We start from the raw sequence: 22490 nt of genomic DNA, 5'->3' as shown, positions 1-22490 counted from the left end.
AGTGTGAGACAGGTTTAGTCCTCTGACCTGCTGCAGTAAAACTGTAAAAATCTGTAGCACTCTAAACTGTAAACCCTTAACATTTCCCACATGAAATTTGTGTTAAAATTCTATTACAGAGATTGACACGTCATTCTGTTATGTGTGAATGTGGTGTTATAGGTTAATGTAATGTCTGATTCAGCACAATTAACATGTACTTATTCAGAAAAAGTTTAACAAAAAAAAAGTGATCAAGTCAGTCCTGTTGTGTTGTAGAATTGTATTGGTCACCAATCTCTTTGCTTGTGGGCGTGGCCCGTGCATTTTTTTTTAAATTGTTTTTTATTTATTGCAGTGATCAGAGTGAAAATAGGTTATGTGATAAGCTTCCTACTAGCTTTACTGCTTTATTAGATTAGCAAAAATAAACAAATAAACAAATCCAACTTCTTCCTTCTGAGCTTCATTTTCCATCCTAATGTCTCTATACACATGTAAGGAGAGATCGTATATGGCAGGAGAAAATAAAAACACTGCTCTTCCAGGGTTGCGTTATAAACAGTAAACAGGAACAAACTGAAGGTAGAAAAAAGAGAGTGTGGGGAACTGAATAAATATTGGAACACACACACACACATTCACTCTCCTGTGTGTGTGTTAGCAGAAGATTAGAGTAACTAAAGGACTTTGGGGGAAATTTTGTATGCATATTCATTACAGAACAACGTTTAACTGATAAACACACGAGTCTAAAATATTGTATTAAACATGATGCAGGATGAAACAGTTCCCAGGTAAAAACCGGTTCTACAAACTCACATGCAAATTCAGTAAGCTGGGGGCGAGAGGAGAGTCGAGTGACAAAACGAAACTAGTGACCTTTATAGAACAAGGTTTATAAAGTTTTCTAAATCCTATGGACAAAAATAGGATTTTTGTCCATAAGACTGAGTTATTTAGGTCATGAAACTGTAACTGGTGCTCTAAATATAAGATATTTGGGTTTATTAGATCAGTGTGAATAACTGCTGCATGTCTGTGTATTTTCTCTTCCCGTATTTCCCCTCATTGAGTTACAGGATCCACCTGGACTCATTCCCACAGCATGTAAAACCAACTGATCACAACAGCATCCTGCTGTATAAATGACATGACTTCCTCTTTTACAGCCACATCAGATAAGGTAACATTCACATTCAGGTGTGTTGAAACTGTCAGAATATCAACATGGAAAAGCAGAACAATGGAAACCACAAGAACTGACAAGGACACCTTTTTTTGTAGCGGTATATAAAAAGGGGTTTATTTCAATAAATTAACTCCATTAGGAAATTAAGGGACTTTCATGAAATCTTTTTCTGTGGCATTAAACTAAAAAAAGCCCTCAAAAGCCATCAAAAAAACCTTCCTTTAACGTGAATATGGAGCATTTTCATAAACACAGTTACATTTATAACTGGTGTTAAATATATAATATATTCACAGCCTTCAGTTCTGGTTTATTCTGTTCCGTTATTGTCGCAGTCTGATGTTCTCTCTGGTCTAATTCGGTCATAAACCGTCGTTAGTGCACATGCTTCATCATCGGCACGTTCTCGTATATTTGTCTGTTAAAAAGAGAGAGAGAGAGAGAGAGAAAATTCAGTGCATTTATCTGAGAGTAACAGTGACACTTCTCATTAAATACTCTGTTTCCCTTAACAGTGTAGTGTTTCATCAGAATTTACAGAAGAGCTTTAACCACATTGAAGTCCATGTTGAAACCCCGAGTAAAAAAACGCTGCACTTCAGGCTGTTATTTTTATAGTAAAAGGATTGTCAGTGTCTGTCAAATCCATCAGTCTCTATTTCAGTGAGTCTGTGTGCAGTCTTGTGTGTTTATTCAGAAAACCTGAACATTATGAAGATATTATATTATTAAAGATGACTCCTGTTTGCAGAAGTTCACTGCTACTAAACAAGAACACAATCTCCATCAGTAAACAGCTTAATGTTATTATGAGATAAAAGTTATTTTAAAAAACAATAAAATTTATTGATTACACAAACTGTGTTCTCGCATTGCTTTATATTCATCCTTTTTTAAATGTAATATTTAATGCTGTAATTTAGAGCAAAGCTAACTTCTCTAAATAACAGCATGAGCACACAGACCACAGGATTATAAACACTGGTCACTGTCTGTCAATCCATCAGTCACTGACCTGAGTGGGGTTTTTATGATTTATCACAGAATACAGTATTTCTTCATTCAGTCCTTCAGTTGCAGAGGAGACTGCAAAGATAAAAATATAAATATAACATCGTCAGTAAAGACGGATTATTTGGTCGATATTGAGAGACTGACAGACACTGACTCTACAGTAGTGTCCTAAACCATGAAACTGGAATCATCTGCAGTCATGTTTACTGAGAAGATGAAGTGCAGAGGTAAATATCACTTCTGTTTATCCCCTTAATGCCCATAAACAGACTAATACCTGCCTTCTGTCTGGGGACTGGCTTCATTTTGTTTCCTTTTCTTCAGATACACAACCATCACGATTACTGCTATGACTAAAAGCACAGACACCAGGACTGGAATCAGAATTCTTAGCCAATCAGGAGGACGAGGATCTGTAAAAAATTAATATTGTTTAAATCGCAATTCTATGACAGATAAACATTATCATTACTATTATTAAGTGTTTTTATTAAATATCAGTATGTGCTCTGTTCATAGTCTGGATGTGGGGTAAAATTAAAGATGTTTAAACATTATTTAATTAGCTGTTATTTCTACATATAATACAAGTGACATGTGGTCATTTTACGTGTCTCTACAGTCGGCCTCATGCTGTAATAAATATCAGACACTGTACATGAGTTTGTGGTGAGTTGAGATAAAGTTAAAGTGTGATTATGGCTTCAGATGATACTCCCATGGCTTCACATGGAGAACATTTGCATGATTATTTAGAAAAACATGACATGAAGTCCAAAATATGTTTCTGTGAGTTTCCTAAATCAGACTGGTCTAATGGATCCTGGGATCTTGGCCCTTGTTTGTAGCTCGACATCCTGCTAGGTCCTGCTACAGAAAATACTGTTTTTCAGAAAGATCTACTTCGATTACCCAATTCTGAACACATGAACTTGTTCAGGATTAAACAGAACACAAAGGGTTTATAAACTCACTGATGTACTGAGGGTTTAATATCATCACTCTTTACATTAATGTAATAATCACGAGGATGGAGTAATAGATTTAACTGTACAAGTTGCTGAGGATGTGATATAGTCTTTTAGATATCTCTACGATGTTAAGATATTAATCGTTCAGGACAAATCACTATAACTATCAGTATAACTCTAACTGTCACTCCTCACCTCATGTCAGAGTTAGAGTGATTATGGGGGTCAATCTGTAACGATGCTCATGTCTTTATAAAATGCATAATTATCAGCTGGACACAATTAAACTTTATTTATTTACACCACAGTCCTGCTGAATCATGTATTCTGATTGGTCAGAAGGTGTTGATTAAGTTTCTTTAACAGCAGATCTGACATTAGTGCAGGTTTATATTAATGCTTGTTCTGAAATGTTAACACTTATTATTTTAATAAAACAGCACTACACAGTGATTATTATTTACTCATCACACATTCTCTATTTCTGCTCTCATAACAGACAGTGTGTGAATTTTGCAGCCTCCTACCTGTGTTCAGAGAGCAGACGTGTGTGATGGTGATTGTAGTCTCCTTACTGACTGGGTTGGAAGACACACAGCTGAAGGTTCTCTCTCTGTGATTCTCCGTCTTCTTTATTTCTAGATGAAGATTCAGTGTGATGTTGGATGTGGAGCTGCTGCTAGTTTGGTTTAATAAAACATAGTCTTCATACCAGATGAGCTTCAGTCCTCTGACGTTCCTCACAGAACACAGTAATGAACAGAACTCTGAAGAACTACTGGTTGTGTTCACCAGAGGAGCTGAAACTCTCTCTGTACAGAAACAACATGAACAACCTGATAAGATCAGAATTTAAGCTTTATTTATTGTTTATGTGTAAAATCTGTGAAAAACCCACTGACCGTACACCTCCAGCTGATACTCCTGTTTTCCCTCCAGCTCTTTAGTGCTGTGAACTGTGTAAAGTCCTGAATCATCTGTTCTCAGGTCTGAGAGAGTGAAGAACCCACTCTGACTGACCCAATGAAGACGATTCTGAAACTTCTCACTGTTTATCTCACTCTGTTTATTCAACACCTGTCCAACTGTGTCACCTTTATAAAGTATAGTCCCAGAAACAGGAACACTGATAGGAAACGTAACAGACTGGCCTACAGCACCGATCACCTCCTGAACTGAAGAGACACCAACCGAGCTGAAGATCTCTGAAAGAGAAAACAGCACTGAGTCTCATTTCAGAGTCAAAATAAAACACATTTAAATAAATCTAAAAATATACAGTAATACTTCACACAACCGCGAGGTTACGTTCCAGGACCCATCGCGAATGACGAGGTTTCGCAGATGTTTGGTGGAGTCACTAAAAATGCTAATACTGTACTGTAAATGCTTATTATTAAAGTTTAAACCCTAAATATGACCCCAATCATGTTCCCAAAACACCTAATTTCATATAAAAGTTAGCTTAATACATTACCCTTAAAAAAGAAATAAATGTTTAAAACGAGTACAGTGTCGCCTGTATAAAAACCAAGGGAAAAATCACTGAGATCTTATTCACGGAATATACACACGTGTTGAACTGAGCACAAGGGGCGGGGAGATGAACCGTGACATCACACATACAAAGCATCATAGCTACCAGCCAATCAGGTAGGTTAGGTAAAACTGTTAATACTGTAACTTTTATATTTATATCACTAAATTAATAAACTAAATTTTTCTTAATAATTTCGCCTTAAAAAGCATGAAAATGTATAAATTGCCACGAAATAAACACTTTTGCAGGATTTTGCAGGATTTCGCGGGTCTGTGAAAAATTCCCGGATACAAATTAGTTACGTTTCAAACGTATCAGATCAGTGAAACCGCTAATCATGAGACGCGAATCTGCGAGGTATTACTGTATAACATAAATCATTCAAATGGACTAAAACCACTCTGTGTTTACACTCTCTCATTTCACAAACTTTTGATTTAAACAGACCAAAATGGAATTTTCCTCAATTTTCTTCAACACCAAACACCATCTGTGACCATCTGACATTTTGCACAATTTATAATTTATGATTGTTTTGACATTTGTTTCTGGTGGTGGTAGATGGACAGGGAAGTTTTCATTATTTACATTACATATTTAATTCCTATAGTTATGGTGGAAAAGAAAGTACTTCCTCTTTCAATTCTCCGTTTTATTTATCAGAGCCTAAATAACAATCGTGGTAAATCTAATACTGAAATCTGTTGTGTTTTGTTGTCACTGTTCTCACAAATATAATAAAAATACACAAAATATAAATAAAAATACAGAATTTATGGAGATTTCTTCTGATTGGAACTATACTGGTGCAGTATAACAGGATAAACAAACACTAAATAAGTACAGACACTTCATAAAAACACTGCTTAATTGAATGCATAACAGAACCATATATTATAAAGACTGAAAACATCTGTGAACAATTACCTGTGCAATTCTAAATCACTTCACACTGAGTCTCTACATGAACTCAAAACCTTTTTGCTTTCATATTCTATATCAATATCTGCACAATAAAGCAAATATACAACAAATATTCATCTCCAGCTTTCCCTCAAATATTTTTTACAGTACTATTGATGCAGTCTGATAAAAGTTTAATAGTCAGATGTTCAGGTATTTCTGGTCAGTAGCAGAAAAATGACACACCCACATATTCTAACAGATTCAGAGATAGGAATAAAGTTTATCTGTAAATATACTGACAATCTACAGCGCTGGAAAATTAGGGACCGTCAATAAAGTGTGGCAAAAAACAAAAGTGTGAAAAACTAAATCTGTCCAACCAGCTAGTGCAAACTAGGTGAATTCTCCAACTGGAAATTATTATAACATTAGAACAGTAGCTGCAAATAGTTATATTTACCTCAAAATTAACCTCATAATTTAAATATACTTGTAATAGAAATTTAAATAATTGTAAATATTAATTATTGGTCCTGAGAGTAGTTGCTATTCAAATTATAAATTTTCTGCTATAATTATATAATTGATATAATATAATAAATTTAATAATAATAAATTTAATGATATAATTATAAATTTTCTCATCAGGATATTATAGTGTCTGCTGTTGTTACAGCGGCTTTGCTTTTTCTGGTTGGTGAAGTTGTACTGTAGATTCACGTCATGGTGAATGTTAAAAACCTCAAGAAGAACAAAACCTCCTACATCCTCCCCTCACTCATATTCATATGGTTTAACCTACATAATCCCCTCATATTTATGTCTTTATCATGAGCAAAGTGATTACACTGCACACTGCACACTGCACACAATGTTTACATGCAGAATGCAGTTATTAATTATTAATTATTATTATTATTATTAATACACACAATACTCCTCTGTGCTTTATGATTAGAAACACATCTCACATCTAACAGATGAGTTTTATTCACTGACTATACAGTGTCCAGGATCCAGTTTCCAGTTTGTGTATTGTTGAGGTGACTCTGCAGCTTCTCGGTTAGTTTCCGTGCATTGTTACACTGCACCTATGCACAGAACTGAGGCTTTATGCGCACCATGCTGCTTTCCTTTAGTGGTTAACCGTCTAAATTCCCACTGTGATGTTTACTCTCTTACAGAATTTCCACTCATCACGAGACACCAAAAAACTACATAGGCAACAAACGACTATTTCTTACCATTGAAAGTAAAGACCTTCACATAATACACATCTAATACATATAGTCACAATCAGAAATATTCAACCCCCAAAAGATTTTAAGGATTTTTTTCAGGAAAGTTTTTTTTTAAAGGGCAAGATTCTACTTTAGATGACTTTATGAGTTGAGTGACACATAAAATCAACACAGAAAATGCATGATGTAGTCTTTGTGTGTAACAGAATATTTTGTTAAGATAGCTATGTCACAATTATTCAACCCCTATATTATATTGTTGTTTTGAAAGCTTTCTGACAGTTTTATGGCCTAAAATGGAGTTGAAACATAATTAAGCCTTTGGGAACTCTATAATGATCCTTCATTTAAACCCCACCCATAAAGGTATTCAAGGTGAGTTGCAATTATGGGAAAGATAAAGGAACTTCCATGAAAGCTGAAAGAGGAAATTATTTCATCGTGGGTATAATAAGATTTCCAAAAAAATTAAACATTTCAAGAGACACCATTATGAGCATTATAAGGAAGTTTAAAACTTATGGAACAGCTGCAAACCTGCCTAGCCATGAAAGCCCAACATTTCATCAAGGGCCTATACCAACTTAGTCAGGACAACTAAGAAAAAACCCTCGTGACTGCAAAACACCTACACCAGAACTGGGCATTTTACGGCCCGCGGGCCACATCCGGGCCTGTGGACGTCCCTGTCCGGCCCACGTTAAGTCAGTCATAAACATAAATGAACAAGTATTTATTCTGTGCACGCAATACAACTGTGTTGCGTGTGCTTAGTTTGTGGTACACAGGTCGCTGTGTTCAAAGATCACAATCTTTATCGCCACTACGTGACCAAACACGAGGAGAAATAGAAGAACTTAGAAGAAGTTCTTCTAGAAGTAGAAAATAGAAGAAGAGCGTGCAAAGGAGTCGGAGGCTATGCTAGCCACGCTGCAAACCCGACAAGGACTTTTTATAAAACTTCACACACCCAGAGATGCAGCTGTCAAGACAAGTTATGTCATATCTCACAAAATCGCTAGAAAAAGTAAAGCGTTTTCTGACAGAGAGTTTATTAAGGAGTGTATGGTGGACTCCCTGCCCTGATATGCCCAGAGAAAAATTAATTTATTTAAATATTTACATAATATCCTTATTCTTCTGATTACCAGTAGCAGCTAATCAAAATATATAATTTATTGCTTTTTTTTTTTTTTGCTTTTTTCAAGTTCAGGTTATCGTTGGTTCGGCCCTCCAACATAGTTCATATTTGTTATGTGGCCCCCTGTAGAAATTAATTGCCCAGCCCTGACCTACAGGATGAACTGATGATGGCTGGTGCTTTAGTGGCAACTATAAGACATGCAATAAATAAACAAGGAATTCATGGCCGGACTCCAAGACACACTGCACTCTTGACCACAAGGAACATCAAAAGTCAACTAGAATATGCCAAGAGGAATTGGGATAAGACTACAGAGTTTTGGGAGACAGTTCTGTTTAGACATATGGACCAGCGGTATGTCTGGTGTGCAAAAGGCCAGTCTTATACGAGGAAGAATACCATCCGCACGGTCAGACATAGAGGTGGGTCATTGCTGATGTGGGGCTGTTTCTCTGTGGCAGGAAGTTAATTTCCCAGAAATACCAGGCCATTTTAAAGAGGAGTGTGATGCCTTCTGTTGACAAATTAAACATTGGTGATCATTGTACTATCCAGCAAGACAAAGATCCCAAATACACCTCCATGTCAACCAAAGCTTGGTTGAGTAAAAGATCCTGGAATGTCCAAGAGTGGCCTTCTTATTCACCAGATTTAAAAATTTATTAAAAATCTTTGGTGGGATTTAAAGAAGGCAGTTGCAGCATGGAAGCCATCAAACATCACTGAGCTAAAAGCTTTTGCACATGAAGAATGGGCAAAGATTCCAATCGAGAGGTTTATGAAGCTTGTCAGCACTTAACAAAAACGTCTGTTAGAAGTTATAAAAGCTAATGGATGTGCCACAAAGTACTGAAGCTGGGGGTTGAATACTGCGCATGCACATGTGTTAAGAGTTACTCTTTTCATTTGAACCTGACAGTTAAGTCAACTTCTGCTGTCAAAATAACTCAAATATGAATCAATAAATACTTTTTGTTGTTTAGTGAGTTTTTTTGTCATTCACTGTCATTATCGTCCATTGATTCAAGATTTTTATTTGTCACATACGTGGTTGTACACGTACAACAGTAGTAAAATGCAATTGCTCCAGACTAGGCAGAATTAAAAAATTAAAAGATTTAAAACAAGATAAATAGATAAACACTCTAATAAGAAAGAAAAAATATGTACAACATATGTGCAATAAGACTGGTGTGGAGAAAAGTTGTGCTGTGCAAATATGTGGACTGTAAAAAATAAGAAATGTAAAAATATGCAAACAATAGCATTGTTGTCATGGTATAGAAAGTGACTGTGTAGTAAATTTTATCAGTTATTACTGAGGTTGTGTGTTTAATGCCCATATACCCTGATGAAAAAAGCTGCTGTTCTGTCTTTCAGTTCATGCCCTGAGTGATCGGAGTCTCCAGTCAGACGGCAGCCACTGAAACGGTTTGTGATTTGGGTGATGAGTGTCTTTAATAATGCGCTGATCCCTGGACCTGCACTGCCTGATGTAAACATCCCGTAGATCAGGCAATTCAGTCCGGGTGATGCTCTCAGCACACCTGATCACTCTCTTCAAGGCCTTTTTGTCCTGGGAGCTGCTATTCCCAGGTACAACAAACTGGATGATGGACATGTAGAAGGTTTTGCGCAGACCTGAAGAGATCCTGAACTTCCTCAGCTGTCTGAGGTAGTACAAGCGCTGCCTTGCCTTCTTCACCAGTGAAGAGATGTGGGGTGTCCAGGACAAGTCCTCAGAGATACAGACTCCCAGATACTTCACATTACAATAATGTCTTTTGAGGTGAGGGGGTTGAATATTTCTGATTGGAACTGTACACAAGTCTTTTATACTTAAAAATAAAGATATAAGAGATAAGACCAAGTCAGACCAGAGAAAAACATTATGAACTGTGTATAAATGGTTTTTTTTTTTTTTGGCATTTCCTCTATTCTTTCTAATCGCACCTGAATCTGATTATACTTTCCACAGCCAGTTTTGGGGGGTTTACATGTAAACAGTGTTTCCTGTATTTATTTCTGTTTCAGTGGTTGATCTGGTATTTTGATAAAGTTTAACCCGGTTAAAGTTAAAGTTTAACTTTAACCCGGTTCTGGTTGGATAGGTGTTTTAATCATTTAAATAACACAAAAAGAGAGACTCATTTATATCATTCAGCAGCCTGAGTAGCAGATGGTATTTTCCATAAGGCATAAAATAATAATAATAAACACTTTGTTCTGACATAGATCCAGTTTCTCGGAAATAATGTGTCCTGCAAGTAATTTTGAACATGCTGGTGTTTAAGGACCAACAATGCTGAACATTTTAACATTTTAACTGCATTTTATTTTTTCTTGTTAACTTTAAGAGAGGGAATTGCTACTAGTGGCAATTTTTGTGGTATAAGAGGAATAAAATACTTCATGTGCTGTTTAAGATCAGAAATAATTTTTGGTTGATAATTTGTTTAATTTCTTACATATTTTTTATAGTGTCCTCAGACTACAGGCCAGAAAAACACCTTGGATTAACCGTGTGACTTTGTACAGTAGAGTAAACATGTAAAGATTTTTCCAAAACAATGGCGTATGTTGTGGGAAGAAATAAACTGTAAAAGCCTGACTTTAATCAAGGACAGGATGTGTTTACTGTACGCTTTATACCAGGAAAAGTGCTCTTATATTTATCTAACCGAAACTAGCCTTCCTCTCCCATTAGTCAATGTTTCCTCATTTCATATCAAAATATACATGTTTCCTGTTAAATATATTTTAACGAAAACTCAGGAAATCCTGTTAGGATCAAGAACCAAAATGTATAAAACAGATTTATATTCTGTAAAGTATGTTATGAATACTTTCAGCTGTGTAGTGAACTGAATTCTCACATCACAGACTCTATTTACACACACAGTTATAGAACCTCTCAAAAGGTCCCTTTATTCCATAGAAAGTTAGAGTCTAACTTTAAAAGGGATTCACATCAATGAACAAACAGAACACTCCTACAAAGTACATATATTATTATCTCCATGGATCCTATTACAAACCTCCCTCAGGCACAAGCACTATTTAAAAGTCAAATATGTTCCAGAATAATTAACCGCAGAGAGGCAAGGGGAAGTCCGTGCGTTGTAAAAAAGAAACAAACAAAAGAAAACCCATATAATTCATATAGTTCATTAATTAAATGAGAATTAGAGTATTTCTTCATGCTGTGTTTTCCTTTATGCTTTATTAATGACCTTTGGCAGGGTTTTTACTTGATGGCAAATTGTTTAAAGTATATGTTTTGTTTAGGTTAAGTAATAATAATAATAATAATAATAATAATAATAATAATAATAATAATAATGATAATGGTAATAGTAATAATAAGAATGGTGTTCATTTTAAAATTGTGTAAAGATGAAACATGAGCCATCCGAGGAGTGTTTTCACAGATCACGGTAACCTATCTAAAGAAGCACATCATTGTCTCTTATATAATAAACAACAGCCTCATTATAACACTTACCTGACATGAAAAGACAGAGCAGCTGGTGATGTGGAAAATATATCCTCATTTTGCTTTATTACATTTTATCTGTACTACATTTTATCAGCATGACTCAACACACAAAAATAGGTCTAACTGAACGATTCCTACAGTAGCTTCAGAAAGGGTGGAGCTGGAGGAGGAGTCTTCCTCTCGGGTAGCATCTCAGTAGTGAGAGAGAGGGCAAGAGAGAGAGCTGTGGAATCACTTACTCCTGTTTACCAAACAGATTTTATAAATATGTATTTTAGTTTATTCTATTCCAGATGTTATTCCAGTTCCTAGTGTAAACCTGAACATAAAATAAACATGCAAGTATCCGAAGTATCTTCATCTTTCGTCTCAAGCAATCATCAGTTATAATCTTCATCATGATTATTATTATTTTAGATTTTCTCATTACCATGTACTTTTATCTATGATGTTGCAACAATTGTGAAGCTGTTTCCATGAGGTAAAAACTAGGCAGGCAGGAGTCAATCCTCCATTTTGTTAAGAGAGAGAGAGAGAGAGAGAGAGAGAGAGAGAGAGGAGGGGTATAAACACAATCATCTGCTGAGGTCAGATTTCCTGTAAATCTTGAACTACATGGGAAGCCATGGAGACTAACAGGCTCTCAATGCACCAGATGGCGTCTGTCTGTGTTTCTTATCACTAAGACAATATAATTACCAAACACACACACACACACACACACACCACACCAATGATGGAGGAGTCAGTTAAGACAGAGACTAATGAGTTTCATAGGAAGTAGAAATGACTCTGGGATTTTAAAAAGATTAAATATTTATCCTCTCTAATCTTTCTGTCTGAGATGGTTACAAAACTACAGAACTGAATGAATTATATTTACTGAATGTTAAAATTACTGTCTAATGTTTTATCCATCTGTAAACATATATCTATATGACTAATTATGAATAAAAAGCTGGAATTAAGACCATATTTTGAAAGCAGATGAGACATAATGAGAGATGGAACTGTGTAAACACAACAGCAACAGTGCCACCTACTGTATTCCTATACTTCATTGTAAACTGTGAATGTAAAAATATATATCGTACATATTTCTTTAATAGTTAGTTAGCTAGTTTGTTGTATGTCATGTTTCTGATAGAATCTGCATATATATATATATATATATATATATATATATATATATATATATATATATATATACATATATTGCCAAAAGTATTCGCTCACCTGCCTTGACTCGCATATGGACTTAAGTGACATCCCATTCCTAATCCATAGGGTTCAATATGATGTCGGTCCACCCTTTGCAGCTATAACAGCTTCAACTCTTCTCGGAAGGCTGTCCACAAGGTTTAGGAGTGTGTTTATGGGAATTTTTGACCATTCTTCCAGAAGCGCATTTGTGAGGTCACACACTGATGTTGGACGAGAAGGTCTGGCTCTCAGTCTCCGCTCTAATTCATCCCAAAGGTGTTCTATCGGGTTGAGGTCAGGACTCTGTGCAGGCCAGTCAAGTTCATCCACACCAGACTCTGTCATCCATGTCTTTATGGACCTTGCTTTGTGCACTGGTGCACAGTCATGTTGGAAGAGGAAGGGGCCAGCTCCAAACTGTTCCCACAAAGTTGGGAGCAAGGAATTGTCCAAAATGTCTTGGTATGCTGAAGCTTTCAGAGTTCCTTTCACTGGAACTAAGGGGCCAAGCCCAGCTCCTGAAAAACAACCCCACACCATAATCCCCCCTCCACCAAACTTTACACTTGGCACAATGCAGTCGGACAAGTACCGTTCTCCTGGCAACCGCCAAACCCAGACTCGTCCATCAGATTGCCAGATGGAGAAGCGCGATTCGTCACTTCAGAGAACGCGTCTCCGCTGCTCTAGAGTCCAGTGGCGGCGTGCTTTACACCACTGCATCCGACGCTTTGCATTGCACTTGGTGATGTATGGCTTGGATGCAGCTGCTCGGCCATGGAAACCCATTCCATGAAGCTCTCTGCGCACTGTTCTTCAGCTAATCTGAAGGCCACATGAAGTTTGGAGGTCTGTAGCAATTGACTCTGCAGAAAGTTGGCGACCTCTTCGCACTATGCGCCTCAGCATCCGCTGACCCCGCTCCGTCAGTTTACGTGGCCTACCACTTCGTGGCTGAGTTGCTGTCGTTCCCAAACACTTCCACGTTCTTATAATACAGCTGACAGTTGACTGTGGAATATTTAGGAGCGAGGAAATTTCACGACTGGATTTGTTGCACAGGTGGCATCCTATCACAGTTCCACGCTGGAATTCACTGAGCTCCTGAGAGCGACCCATTCTTTCACAAATGTTTGTAAAAACAGTCTGCATGCCTAGGTGCTTGATTTTATACACCTGTGGCCATGGAAGTGATTGGAACACCTGATTCTGATTATTTGGATGGGTGAGCGAATACTTTTGGCAATATAGTGTATATATAATTGTTTTGAGTTTCTGTGCAACTGCTGAACTTTATACTTCTTCACACAGACATGTATTTTGCCCTGAGGGTCCAAAAATCCCCCTTTCTCAAATATCAAACTTAAAACACAATAAGAATAGTGAGTCAGGAGGACACACACACACACACCACTTTTCAGTGCTAAATAACAGATTAAATTTAGAAGTATAAACTTGCTAATACAAATCATGTATTATTTGCTAATAATTCCTAAAGAATTCCAACAGGAAACTTGTACAGGATTTTAAATTCTTTCAAATATTTTGAACCTTTCTTTTATGATTCCTGTCTTTTAGAGATGATTCATGAACATCGATAAACCTGTTTTTAATTCATATTTACACATATAATGAAAGTGACGTGGTTATTTTACAAGCCTCTAAAGTCAGCCTTACACTGTAATAAATATCACACACTGTACAGGAATTTGTGGTGAGTTGAGACAAAGTGTGATTATGGCTTCAGCTGAACTCTCATGGTTTTATATGGGGAAATTAATATTTTTATTCATATTATTTTATGAATTAATATTATTTTTTATAATTTATAATATGAAATTTTCTCACTACTAAATATTCCACAGTTATTAAAGGTAATAAAGGTAATAAAGTTTAAGGGTCTGTGCAAAAAGTTTCTTTGCAAACTGGAGTGTAAGGTGCATAGTTTACAGTTTGTAGTACACTTCAGGACAGTGAGTCCTGAACTTTAATACAAACTTTACACTATGCAAACAGCAACTCAGCTCTAAAGTTGTAGGCCACGTAAATTCACAGAGCGGGGTCAGCGCGTACTGAGGCACACAGTGCACAGAAGTCACAAACTTTCTGCAGAGTTAATAGCTACAGACCTCCAAACCTTGTGTGGTCTTCAGATTAGCTCAAGAACAGTGTATAGAGAGATTCATGAAATGGGTTTTCATGGTCGAACAGTTGCATCCAAGCCTTACATCACCAAGTGCAATGCAAAGTGTCAGATGCAGTGGTGTAAAGCAAGCTGCCACTGGACTCTGGAGCACTGGAGACGTGTTCTCTGGAGTGACCTATCACACTTCTCTGTCTGGCAATCTGATGGATGAGTCTGAGTTTGGCAGTTGCCAGGAGAATGCTACTTGCCTGACTGCATTGTGCCAAGTGTAAAGTTTGGTGGAGGGTGGTTATGGTGTGGGGTTGTTTTTCAGGGGTTGGGCTCAGCCTCTTAGTTCCAGTGAAATTAACTTAATGCTTTGGCTTCATACCAAGACATTTTGGACAATTTTGTGGGAAGAGTTTGGGGATGACCCCTTCCTGTTCGAACATGACTGCGGATCAGTGCACAAAGCAAGCTCCATAAAGACATGGATTAATGGGTTTTATGTGGAGGAACTTGACTGGTCTGCACAGAGTCCTGACCTCAACCCCGTAGAACACCTTTGGGATGAATTAGATGTCGGAGAATGTTAGCCAGACCTTCTCGTCTCGTCCATAAACACACCCCTAAACCTTGTGGAAAGCCTTACAACTCCATCTATTTTATATATATATATATATATATATATATATATATATATATATATATATATAATGTATGTATATGTATGTATAATATATATATATATATATATATATATACACACACATTATTATTTCATAACACCACCGATGGTGCTGATCTACACCTGGTTTTGGTTATAACACAACTGTATGACAGTCACATTACATAACATCAAAATTTGCCTCATTTTAAATTAACACTAAACACAGAGCCGACAATTAATGTCTCTGTAAATATTTTACTTTGTTAAAATGCTCTTACCTTAATATCTTCCAAAGTTGTTTGAGCTTTGGTGTGATGTTTTTTACACCCAATGTTGGTATGGCAACCAATAAAGACAGTAAGTATCATCACACAAGTGAACAAGTTTGTTAATACCACTCACATGTTACAACCTGCCCCACAGGTATGGCACATTCTAACCATTCATGCTTCTTTTTGGGAAAATAATAAAATGTGTTTTAGTCCTAAAACAAGACCACGTTTGACCCAGACATATGTAAAAATAAGATGGAAGAAAAATGCTTTGAACCCTAAATGCGTTTGTATAAACTACAGAAAACTAAAAAGTGTTAGGTTGTGCCACGCTCTCCCCTACAGTTCACGTCACTTATAATAAACAACAGCCTCATTGTAACACTTACCTGACGTGAAAATCCACAGCAGACTCAACCGATGATGTGGAAATCATGTCCTCATTTTGCTGTATAATCTTTACTACATTTTATCATCATGACAACACATAAAAGTTGGTCTAACTGAAACGATTCCTAGCTTCAGGAAGGTTGGAGCTGGAGGAGGAGTCTTCCTTATCACTGCTGTGAGAGTCTGAGCATCTCAGAAGTGTGAGAGAGAGAGATAGAGCGAGAGAGAGAGAGAGCGCGCTGTGGAATCACTTACTCCTGTTTACCAAACAGATTTTATAAAGATTTATTTTACTTTATTCCATTCCAGATGCTATTCTAGTTCCTTGTGAAAACCTGAATCTAAAACAAACATGCAAGTACCTGAAAAAACGTATTCTGTGTTTCGTCTCCACCCATCATCAGTCTCTAAATAATGTGTTGCATAAGGAGGAATACCAGAAACATACAATGCGTGTGATTTAGATGTTTTTACTTTACCTGCCCAAAAAATCCATCCATCTATCTGATAGGTGGATATATAGATAAATATATACACACAGGATTTGGACAAAATAATGTGAACACAGATGAAATATGTTTATTAATAAGGTTTTGGATATCCATTTGCATTTAATACAGCATCCAACCTTTCTGGAACAGATTCATACAACTTCTGAATATCTTCTAGTGCAATTTTGTACCATTTACTCTTCTCTTCTCTACCCGCTTCTCAGTCTTTTCTCCAAAAATATCCATATTGGTTTGATGATATTCAGGCAAATGGTTGAGATGACTAGAGCAGATGTTGAAGTTCATATCTTGAACCAAGACTGAACTGTTTTGGCTGAGTGTATCTTGAAAAATGGCATAATTGTTTGAAAAGAACATTTGGACCATAGGAGGCACCTCACTTAGAATTTCCAAATACTTGCTTTCATGAACATGACCATGTAGGTTAATGATGGAGCCAGCAGAACAGAAAAATATGGCCGCCTAAATCTTCACAGATCTACCCCATGTTTGACAGTTCTCCATACATAAACTCAACCTGCTGTTGGGAATAATCTAGATGATGATTCAGACCATATCACTCATTTTTGCATTGGTGTCTGTGATTAATGTTTTAACAATTACTTCTGTGGATTGTGAAGTTCTGTGTGGTGGGTGTTTGATGGTCCAATCATTAAGTTTTTATTTTAGAACACTGTTCTTCGCTGATGAAGTCCTGCCTGCATGATATATACACAGTCATAATCGTGGGGACTGTTGCTCTTGAAACACCGGAGTGTTGGGCTGTAAAGGTGAGAGATGCTCCAACCTTCTGTCACCTTAAAAGTCGTGTAACGATACATGCGGAACCAGAACGCCAGAGGGAGGCCAAGTATCATTCTCTCTAGCTTGCATACCAAGCCTTTATTACTGTATATCTCTGACTACCACATGTATGATCCTTGCCTGTTCCAGTTTACTGCGAGTCTCAGATTTGCGTTTTTGGTTTCGGTTTTCGAGTGTGAAGTTTGATGGTGCCACCGATCGCTGCCAGGGTTTCTGCGCCAATGTGACAACTTCTTTACGCAGCAGCCGGAAATCTATGGCAGTGAAACCGTCAGATGCGCCTTCATTCTATCTCTGTTGACAGGTAAAGCACTGTGTGATGCTTTTGCGCCGGAGGGAAAAAGAGCTCAAAGACAAGACTAGCATTCAGCACAAAACCTTTATGATCGGCCTCTTTCAGCATCACAAAATTATAATACAAAACAAAGAAAAAGTAAAGAAAAGGGTAAAAGACTAGAGCGTTTTGGGGGGGGTGGGGGGGTGGCAGCACATCTGAGCTCCTACCCTGTTCTCTCCACCTCACACACACACCTCCGCAGCACACACGCTGGGGGATGGGCAGCAACTCTTAAAGGGCAACATACATACATAATGTGGTATATAACATAGTAGTGGCCGTTACAGATTCCCCCCTACAGAGAAAAGGCTGTCCCCAGCCATACACAACATAAGGACAACATTTGTAAGTTCAACTCCATACATGGAAACATTGAATTACAAAAACCCGTTCTGTGTCATACACACAAGTGCATATACTAACACGTCAGTGAAAAACCACACATTACTTTGTATGCTGATGAAACAAAAGAAATACAAAATAAAAAAATTCTTTTATCTTACAAGGGCATGCAATGAATATTTTCTGCTAACACACATATGAACATTAGTAACAACGTTATCAAAAATAGCAGAAATGTACAATGAAACATAGGTAAGTATATACACTCACAATACCATGACTCATGACAATGACTCTTAAGTCACAATAACCTCTACCGCTTAAAATCAAGTCTGCCGGTATGGTAGTCATTAGTCCATTTCTTTTGTGACCAACCCGTGGTAACTCCTGGAGCATGTCTAGGCCTGAGGTCATAGCGATGATTTTGTCTAGCGTTATCAAAGTCATCATGTGTAGAAGTGTCAAAGTCAACAACAGGGGCAAAATTACTTCTGTCACCTGCGGACACATTGCAAACAATGTCAGTCAAAGAATCACAATCAACATTTGATACATCAGGTAAACAAGAGTTTACACTTTGAGATGGAAACACACTGTCATCAAGTTCTTCATCAGGTACGTCAGAGTCATGTAAAAGCCCATCTGGCCCATGTACCCTACTCTCAGGTCTGGAATGGAAAGGTTGCATGTTTACAACATGAAAAACACCTGCATCTTCCCCCGTATCCAGTTTTCTGAGTCTGTAGTTCACTTCAGACAAGACTTGAACAACACAGTAAGGACCAGAATAAAGTGATGCCAACGTAGCTGTGAAATTTGCAAAAGCGTCAGACTTTGGGTGTGTTTTTACTCTGACAAGATCACCAACTGAATAATAAACACAACATCTTTTCTTATCGTAGTATTTCTTTCTCTTTGCGTGATTAACTTCCAAGCTCGCTTTCACATGTTCATGAGCTTCCCGTAATAAAGACTGCAACTGTTCCAGGTAAGGAATGTCAATTCCAAGCTCTTCATCTCCATTCAGTTGAGTCACCAAGTCTAAAGGAGTGTTCAACTCATGTCCATACAACAACATTGACGGTGATTGTCCCGTACTCTCATGAGGAGCAGTACGTAAAGCAAAACAAATCTGGGGAATGTATCTTTCCCACAAGGTGTGTTTGTACGTTTTTATACGTTCTGATTGACGTTTTCAACGTTCTGTTCACCCGTTCCATTGCATTCGTCTGCGGGTGATATGCAGTAGTCAGACGGTGTTCAGTTCCAAGGTAGGTAAGTAGTTTTTCAAACAGGTCATTCACAAAAGGGGAACCCCTGTCTGAAATAAGGTAAGTTGGTGCTCCATGATGTGAGAACACTTCGCTCAACAGTCTACTCACTGCTACTTGTGCTGTTGCTTCTCTCACTGCCACAATCTCTACCCATTTCGAAAAATAGTCTACAAAGACCAAGATGTAATCATTTCCATTGGAAGTATGAGGTAAAGGGCCAACAAAGTCAACTCCGACATACTCCCAAGGCTTTTGAGGATGGATTGGGACCATAAGACCAGCTGGCTTACGCTGACGCGGCTTAGTCAGTTGGCAGACTTTACAAGAAGACACATACACTATATTGCCAAAAGTATTCTCTCACCTGCCTTGACTCGCATATGAACTTAAGTGACATCCCATTCCTAATCCATAGGGTTCAATATGACGTCGGTCCACCCTTTGCAGCTATAACAGCTTCAACTCTTCTGGGAAGGCTGTCCACAAGGTTTAGGAGTGTGTTTATGGGAATTTTTGACCATTCTTCCAGAAGCGCATTTGTGAGGTCACACACTGATGTTGGATGAGAAGGCCTGGCTCTCAGTCTCCGCTCTAATTCATCCCAAAGGTGTTCTATCGGGTTGAGGTCAGGACTCTGTGCAGGCCAGTCAAGTTCATCCACACCAGACTCTGTCATCCATGTCTTTATGGACCTTGCTTTGTGCACTGGTGCACAGTCATGTTGGAAGAGGAAGGGGCCAGCTCCAAACTGTTCCCACAAAGTTGGGAGCATGGAATTGTCCAAAATGTCTTGGTATGCTGAAGCATTCAGAGTTCCTTTCACTGGAACTAAGGGGCCAAGCCCAGCTCCTGAAAAACAACCCCACACCATAATCCCCCCTCCACCAAACTTTACACTTGGCACAATCCAGTCAGACAAGTACCGTTCTCCTGGCAACTGCCAAACCCAGACTCGTCCATCAGACTGCCAGATGCGCGATTCGTCACTCCAGAGAACGCGTCTCCACTGCTCTAGAGTCCAGTGGCGGCGTGCTTTACACCACTGCATCCGACGCTTTGCATTGCACTTGGTGATGTATGGCTTGGATGCAGCTGCTCGGCCATGGAAACCCATTCCATGAAGCTCTCTGCGCACTGTTCTTGAGCTCATCTGAAGGCCACATGAAGTTTGGAGGTCTGTAGCGAATGACTCTGCAGAAAGTTGGCGACCTCTTCACACTATGCGCCTCAGCATCCGCTGACCCCGCTCCGTCAGTTTACGTGGCCTACCACTTCGTGGCTGAGTTGCTGTCGTTCCCAAACACTTCCACGTTCTTATAATACAGCTGACAGTTGACTGTGGAATATTTAGGAGAGAGGAAATTTCACGACTGGATTTGTTGCACAGGTGGCATCCTATCACAGTTCCACGCTGGAATTCACTGAGCTCCTGAGAGCGACCCATTCTTTCACAAATGTTTGTAAAAACAGTCTGCATGCCTAGGTGCTTGATTTTATACACCTGTGGCCATGGAAGTGAATGGAACACCTAATTCTGATTATTTGGATGGGTGAGCGAATACTTTTGGCAATATAGTGTACGTTTTCACTTCTGACGACATTTTAGGCCAGAAAAATCAGTGTTTCAAACGTGCCAAGGTCTTCGTCATTCCAAGGTGACCAGCGGTTGGATGATCATGGTACAGTACAGTGTTTTTAAGAGATGCAGGAACATACAGCTTTAAACGTTTCAGAGAATAGATACTACATGCAGATGTAGGATCATTAAAATACAGTAGTCCATCATGTATTGAAAATTGAGAACATTCTTCTGCCTTTTCACTTGACCGGGGTGCCGTTTCCATCATTCGTAGAAGATCACCAGTGATTGGGTCATCAAGTTGCAGTTGTTTCACTTGAGATCGGTCAGAAAGAGGTAAGGTTGTCAATGAGCGAAGTTCAAGTCCACCGATTATAGCATACTCAGGTAGTATGTCCATTTGAGACTCATCACTCTGCAGAGGATTCCTTGACAGTGCATCAGGTTACGCATACCAGGCTTATGGACAATGTCAAAGTCTTGAAGATGAACCGACCATCGAGCAAGTCTACCAGTAGGATTTGGACGTGACATCAGCCATTTCAATCCACTGTGGTCAGTAAAAACTGTGACATGTAGACCTTCAACATATGGTCGGAAGTGTTCAAGTGCCCAAAAGACTGCAAGACACTCTTTTTCAGGAGTGGAATAGGGTTTTTCAGATTTATGTAGGGCTCTACATAATGCCACCGCAACTTCCCTACCTTGCACATCTTTCTGCATTAATACAGCCCCAAGACCAACGTCACATGCATCAGCATGAAGAAAGAAAGGTAAGGTGAATTCAGGAAAACTCAATACAGGTGCCGTTGTCAATTTTTGCTTCAGAAGCATAAATGACTCGACATGCACTGTCCCAGACGAAAGGGTTATCTTTTTTCGTGAGTGTGAACAAAGGCTCAGCATGATGTGCATAATCCTGTATGAATCTTCTGTAATACCCCGAAAGGGCTAAAAATTCTCTCACTTCTCTCAGATTTACAGGGAGTTTCAAAGTTCAGGACAGCGTTGACTTTTCCTTGATCAGGAAGAATACCATCTGGACAAACTCTGTATGCCAAGAATTTCAATTCTTTATGGCAAAACTGTCACTTGGATAGCTTAATAATCAAGCCTGCAGATCTTAACCGATGAAAAACATCATTCAGATCCTCGAGGTGCATGTTCGAAGGTGGGTGAAGCCACGACAAGGTCATCAAGATAAACAGCACAAGATTTGTAGATGAGGCCAGCCAAAACACTGTTCGTTAGTCTTTGGAACGGTGCAGGGGTGTTACATAATCCAAAAGGAAGAACACGGAATTGGAAAAGACTACAATGTGACACAAAAGCAGTTTTAGGTCTAGAGCTTTCAGCCATTGGAACTTGCCAAAATCCCCGAGAAAGATCAATCATTGTCAGGAATTTCCCTCTAGAAAGGAAATCCAGGGACTCATCAACTCTCTGTAATGGATACGAGTCTTTAACGGTAAGTTGATTTAATCTGCGGTAAACAC

General features: G+C 38.3%; 1 protein-coding gene across 4 annotated transcripts; it reads right to left on the bottom strand.

Annotated features, from left to right (window-relative positions):
• Positions 1-1258: 1258 nt before the first annotated feature.
• On the bottom strand, positions 1259-11651 carry LOC131349192 (SLAM family member 7-like). 4 transcript variants are annotated; one of them, XM_058384646.1, is made up of 6 exons: positions 11493-11651; positions 4059-4361; positions 3684-3968; positions 2467-2598; positions 2187-2257; positions 1260-1589 (listed from the first exon to the last, which is right to left on the bottom strand). In XM_058384646.1, the coding sequence occupies exons 1-6, from the start codon at positions 11539-11541 to the stop codon at positions 1482-1484; spliced, it is 948 nt and encodes a 315-aa protein (XP_058240629.1). In that variant the 5' UTR covers positions 11542-11651; the 3' UTR covers positions 1260-1481. The 4 variants fall into 4 exon arrangements, with proteins under 4 accessions (XP_058240630.1, XP_058240632.1, XP_058240629.1 ...); XM_058384647.1 differs by lacking the exon at positions 2187-2257 and having other exon boundaries at positions 1259-1589; positions 2463-2598; XM_058384649.1 differs by lacking the exon at positions 2187-2257 and having other exon boundaries at positions 1259-1589.
• Positions 11652-22490: the final 10839 nt, after the last annotated feature.

Source organism: Hemibagrus wyckioides, linkage group LG29 (genome assembly GCF_019097595.1).
Source record: "Hemibagrus wyckioides isolate EC202008001 linkage group LG29, SWU_Hwy_1.0, whole genome shotgun sequence".
Lineage (NCBI taxonomy): Eukaryota > Metazoa > Chordata > Actinopteri > Siluriformes > Bagridae > Hemibagrus > Hemibagrus wyckioides.
The sequence above is the reverse complement of the archived record's forward strand: the minus strand, read 5'-3'. Positions and strand labels throughout refer to the sequence as shown.

Bases quoted from the DNA above. Each gene is read 5' to 3' on its own strand.
- LOC131349192 (XM_058384646.1), bottom strand. From the start codon at position 11,541: ATGAGGATATATTTTCCACATCACCAGCTGCTCTGTCTTTTCATGTCA. The intron at 3,969-4,058 runs GTCAGTGGGTTT...GTTTCTGTACAG, and splicing joins GTATCAGCTGGAGGTGTACG to AGAGAGTTTCAGCTCCTCTG. The intron at 2,258-2,466 runs GCAGGTATTAGT...TTATCTTTGCAG, and splicing joins AGCCAGTCCCCAGACAGAAG to TCTCCTCTGCAACTGAAGGA.